Below are 6000 nucleotides of genomic sequence, written 5' to 3' on the forward strand. Positions count from 1 at the left end.
TTTATCTATATGCTAGACTTCCAAAAAGTTTGAGAACTGCTGCTTTAGAAATGGAGCCAACTCTTATTTGAATCAGGTGTACAAAAAGACGTCTAAACAGTAAACAAGCAAATGTCCATGGTTTTCTGATCTTCTAAGAAATAAACAGGTCTCTATCAGTCTGTCATGTGATATTACTGTGGCAACCAAAATATTTTTTAAAATATTTTCATTTTCACCACACCCATCTTCAAGCAGTAAGCGTATTCTGGTCTTAAAAAATGGGGAACCACTTTGGAGATGGTCACTAGCGCAAGGGCACATTGGAAGTTACAGACGGTTGAATCAAAAATGTGTGCTGTTCAATATATTGCTGCCCTGCACCCAGAGAAGCTATCCTTAGAACGTACTTTTTATGCTTTGGAAGGCAGCACTGCAGTAAGCAGGCTCTAATTAGTTCAGATTCTTGAAATATATAGAACTATTACCTAGAATATATTGTACTCCCCTTCTTAACTTTTTACATCAAAAGGTAGACTATTATAAAATACTTCTTTCTAAATAATTGGTTTAGTATTGTTTTTGTACACTGTGCTACTATTATAAATTACTTGTTTTTTCTTCATACTTCATGCACTTAACCATTGAACTCTTTTAGCAGTTTACAGTGTTGAGTCAATTATAATTCTTTTATCCTTTCAGTTGCTCCACTTTGTTTTCTGTACCATGAACCTTCCAAATTGTATCAGATATTCCGTGAGATGTATGTGCGTTTTTTCTTCAGACTCCATTCCATCTCTTCTCATCCCTCTGTAAGTTCATTAGGAATTAAAACACACTCACTTTATATTGTTTGCTATGGAACAATAATATCCAGTGGCATGATTTTCTATGCAATTGAAATATATCCTTTTAAATATAATTAAATATTTCAGGCAAGCTTGGAAAAATGATTAAGTAGCTCCAGCTTGGGTATTTTTGTTTTCTACATCAACGTTAGTCTTTGCTATAGAATATGTACTTTAAAATAATGCAGTTCTCATTTTATGAGGGTGTGGGGGGTTTTATGAGAGTTAAGTCTTCTGTGTAATAGGTTTCTCAGTTCAGGAAGTCACATAAATGCATACTCACTTTAATTAATGACATGCAAGTACACACTTAAGTATTTGTGGGGTAGAGGGACTAAAATAGTTGTGTATATATACACACATTGTTTCAGTGATATCAAGTTAATGTCTCTTTCTTTAACTCAAGTATCTTGTGTGACAGCACATGTTTTTTAGCACTACTAGATGAACTTAAATAATTTCTTTATGTTTATGACCAGGACCGACTGCCTTGAATGTAAGACAATTGTAGAAATTGGCTTATGTTCTATTTCTGAAGAATAAAACATAGTAAATATATATATATTTTTTTTATTCCTTCACAAAGTGCTGAATAGTTATATTACTTTTTGCAAACATTTACTGGTGAAAAGAAAATCCATTCTTTGTTATACCATTTCAAGGCTGTGCATTGTGTTTTCTATCATTAATAGCAGGGAATGGTCAGACAGGAATCTATTCATTTTCATGGTAATTTTTAGAAGAAATTTTAAAATGTGTTGACATTTAACTTTTTTGTAGCTATCCCCATTGCTGCCTGGTTTTAGTTATCAGAGAGATACTATTTCTCACATATTCTGTTTTTTAGTGCAACTGAGGTCGATTTCATCAAAGTGGAAATATTTCAAGTAGGTCATATTATAATAACCCACTAAAGACTTAGATGCTGACATATGAATACCATAAGTAACTTAGAGCTGACGGGGACTATCACAACCTATTATGCTGCTAATATATACATAGAATTGTAGCAGCAAGGCTTTAGTGACAAGGTATTAGAGCTGCTTGTGCCCTGCTTACCTGACATGTATATTATGTCATTAATAGTGTTTTGTTGCTTGAATTAAAAATTCGTGCATACTTACATGCTGATACTGTTTTCTCAGATTTGTCAGGATGAGTGTTAGTATTCAGGATATGATCTTGTTTCATTAGGGCATTGTATCATTGTGTTTGCTGTTTGAGACTCTTCTACAAACCCATCTGCCCCAGCTCTTTTATCACCTTCGAGAAATTGGCGCTCAGCCGTAAGTACTTCTTTCTGCCTTGCTGCAAATGTTGCAGATTCATTGTTCTGAAAATGCTGTTCTGTACTATTTTAATTTAAAAGAGATGGGAAACTATTCAAAAGCGCAAACATCAGTGTGCCATTTTTTCCATGAAAGTCAGTTGGAGGCATTTGTCTAACCTGCATATATGTGCTTTGTGCATTTCTTCTGTATGCTCTATGAAAAAGAGAGAATTGTGTTACGAGAAATGCTGCATTATGCTGCTAAGTTGCAGTTATTCATGTCAGATCTGATGGAACTAAGTGTTTTATATCCTACGGGACAGAAGACACAGATGTGTTAGTTACAGCAGAACCTACTGGAAGGGGAGAGAGAGCAAGAGGCTTTCTATAGTGTACTCATGGCACCAAGTGCAATAGAATCTGAAAATCTTGCTGGCATAATTAGTATCCAACATGATAACAGAAAGGATGGTAATAGCTGAGGATCCCTCTAATGTGGTTGTTTGGTCAGAATATTTTAATGATACTAGTACTTTGTCAAATGTTAAATAATTTTCTGATGATTATTGCAAAGGAAAATATTGATTGTTAATGCAGCAAGAGGAAACAGCCCTTCTTTCTGGAAGAGAAATGGAGAAGAACAATGAAATATTTTCAAATTATGGAGGATCTGTCTGATCATTATGGAGACAGAAATATAATAACTGTTGTTTATCACTTGTTTGCAGGCTACGAATTTCATTTAAATGGATGGTACGAGCATTTTCGGGTTATTTAGCTACAGATCAGCTCTTGCTTCTGTGGGACAGAATCCTGGGATACAACTCTCTAGAAATTCTTGCTGGTAATAGAACTATTTTTACAAAATGTGTTAAGTCCAGGTGGATGTAAGGCTTCAGTGGCTGATGTTAGCTTCAGTGTATTTTGTGACAAGAAGAAAAGAGTTGCTCTTTAAATGCTGAAAGCAGACTAAAGTACATGTCAAAGAGTATAAAATTGCGTAAATACTGCATCTCTAATAACAATCTGCGTCTCTTTCTTTTTTATGATAGCACTCCAAAAATACTAAGCGCTCTCTGAACAGAACATAGAATGTTCTCTTAGCTTCAGTGGTGACAATAAATGACTTTATATCTTTCACAAAATACAAGATCCATGTTACTCATTTATGGCAAGTACTTCTTCTGTACTTACAGCCACTATTTTTCTTACCCATTTTAAAGAGCGGCCAAAGAAACTCAAACACAGCCATCCATTGTATATTATTAGTCAGAATCAAAATAACTACTCTAAGGGAGTGAGAATTGATATTTTATCTCAAGATTAATTCTAACCACTAATTAACAGGTCAGCAACTTAAATATTGGTCATTTTCTTTCAGTCCTGGCAGCTGCTGTGTTTGCTTTCCGAGCAGTCAACCTGATGGAGGTGACATCACTGGCTGCAGCTGAAGTAAGGATAAGTTTCAGAGGAGATTGAAATAGTTTCTGATGCTTTGCCAACAAGAGTAACTTAAGCTTCACATGGCACGTGGTACATAGTGCAAATCTTTCTGCCTACATTCTTACCTTAGATAAAAAACTAAGGAAATCGTGAACATGCAGTACGTAATACTGCTTTTCTAGAGTAAAAGGAAATAAGAGTATATTTGCTCCAAAAATGCAGTGTTATCAAATGACTTTGTACAACTAGATTTAACTTATAATCCATCTTTGTGGGATATCTTATTTTTACAATATTGTAGAGGTTTGTACTTTTTTTTCTCAGTATGTTTTAATGCAGTTGCTTCTGTGCTTTATGATATTACAAAGATTTTTACAAGATTACTTCTGTCAATATGGAATCTGAAATTTCACTGTGAGTACTGTCATGGGAAATGAAGAAAGTTAAGTCATTAAGATGTGAATATTGTTGTTTATCTCTAGTAATTTGTTAAAATATATTTTTTTCAAAAATCTTGTGATGTATTTTTTCAAACTTTGAGAGCTTGTGATGACTTTTTTTTTTTTAAAACATACTTTCATAAGAAGACATTGACTATTTGAGTCATTACATTGGACTTACTTCACAAGTACTAGCCAAGCCACAGGATAAGGATTCTTAATTCCCAATTATTTTTAGAAGCAAGTTGAAATGTTAGACCCCTTATTCACCCATGATGCCATGTATATTTGAAGTAAGGCTAAAGGCTAAAATAAAGTTACTTGGTTTATATACGTAAACATATGCTTTTTCTTTGAAATGTTAGAATGAATTATACAATACTACCTTATTGTATAATTCATAAAACAGCATAATTTGTTTCTAGCCAGGTCTGAATCTAATTATTGTTAGTATTGTAGTCAGCATTTGAATATTTTTCTGATTTCTTGACTTGCTTTAAAGAAATTTGATTCAAATGTCAAGTTTAACAAGCCTTTTTGTTTTTTATCCCAGGCTGTACTTGCTGACCTTTCAACCCTGAAAGTTATGCCTCTTCTTCAAATCTTCTTGTTTGCAACTGTCACTTGATCTGCTTCAACAATACTAGTACCACAATTCCAGTCTTTCTTGAGAAGCTAATCATCAACTATGCAATGTCTGCATAAAACCAAAATTAAACTGTATGTATAATATTAATTTGGAAATCATGACTTTAAAATTTTCTAACTGAAAACAATAACTTTGCACATGAGTGTGTGCAGTGCATGCTACTGAATTTCACCATAACAACAATGGCTATTACTTGTATACTGAGAATGACTACTTGTGCAAATAAACAATATGAATCAGTGTCTAAAACGCATGTAATATTAAATTAAATAAAACAAATGTAATTAATGATCCGAGTTTTGTGATGTTAATGTCACAGTTGCAAAAGCTCTTTTAATATGAAATTACTTTTTCAAGCTCACAGCTTAGAGGTTATCAGCTCAAATACTCTCTATTGAGAAAATAAAGGTACTTGAACATGCAAGAATTTTTTTCTCATTTTCTAAGAAAAAGATAGGATCATACAGAAATTCACATAAATTTTCTCCATGTTCTTTCTCATGTTAGCTACTTCTGTTTATTCTTTTCATATACGGAGATGTAGTCACACATTCCCCATTCATCTTTGGTTAGGTATACAGCTATCTCAGGCGCCTTTTGAACTCCTACCCAGCGTCCCTTCAAAGGCCCTGTGTTGTAAAATATGTTCCCCTGCAGAGAAGGCCTGAGCATAGCTTCCTTCAGAACTTGTTGGAGCCAGCCCTTACATGAGCCAAAATATTCCCCTGAGACCAATGCCAAGAGTCCTTTCGAATGTGCCCCACACCCTCTTTGGGAGAGCAGTGCTACGCCTTTGCCAGTTTTCCAGACGCTCTGATTCAACAGCTCAGGCTTCAGTTCAGAATCCAAACTCGTATCGATGTATGACGGATTGTCACTACATAGTAAGGCTGGCTCATCGTCTGTTGGCGATCATACCTTTCTGTGAGGTCTCCCAGCTTTTTCCACTGATTTGTTTAATGCCGAAGTTGGAATCAATAATCTGATTTGATTAAGTGTATCTTAATACCCAAAACAGGATCAAACTCACAAGAACATAATGGGTAATATAGCCACTGTGTTTGCCATAGGACTTTTATCTTTGCCTGATTTACATACATGTAGTTGTCATTTGTCATACATACGGAATGTATGACGGTGAAACATGAATCTGTCATAGCTGGCTCAAAAGTTGCTTGAAAAGTGACCTAAGCTGTAGTCTCAGATAGGGTTATGAGCATTATGTTTGTGATTCTTGTTGCTTCTGTCAGGAAAACATGGTAAGAAACTTAACTTTTATAGAGTGCTAGTAAATTTATAAGGCCATTTTTATAAAAGGTAAAGTTGTGGACTCAGTATGATCAGTTCTTATAAAAAGAACCAAACTGCTTA

At 34.5% G+C, this 6000-nt stretch overlaps 1 protein-coding gene across 3 annotated transcripts in view; it reads left to right on the plus strand.

The window, feature by feature from the left end:
* The window catches only part of TBC1D19 (TBC1 domain family member 19), a 53571-nt gene extending 48654 nt beyond the window's left edge, over nucleotides 1-4917 (plus strand). For all 3 annotated transcript variants that reach the window (XM_026847086.1, XM_026847088.1, XM_026847087.1), the window contains 5 exons: nucleotides 682-791; nucleotides 2022-2113; nucleotides 2826-2941; nucleotides 3479-3549; nucleotides 4534-4917. In XM_026847086.1, coding sequence (XP_026702887.1) covers nucleotides 682-791; nucleotides 2022-2113; nucleotides 2826-2941; nucleotides 3479-3549; nucleotides 4534-4608 — 464 coding nt within the window. In that variant the 3' untranslated portion in view covers nucleotides 4609-4917. The remainder of the gene's footprint in view (nucleotides 1-681; nucleotides 792-2021; nucleotides 2114-2825; nucleotides 2942-3478; nucleotides 3550-4533) is intronic.
* The last annotated feature ends 1083 nt before the right edge of the window (nucleotides 4918-6000 follow it).

The sequence above is a fragment of the Athene cunicularia genome (genome assembly GCF_003259725.1).
Source record: "Athene cunicularia isolate RWA chromosome 4 unlocalized genomic scaffold, athCun1 chr4_part1, whole genome shotgun sequence".
Taxonomy (NCBI): Eukaryota; Metazoa; Chordata; class Aves; order Strigiformes; family Strigidae; genus Athene; species Athene cunicularia.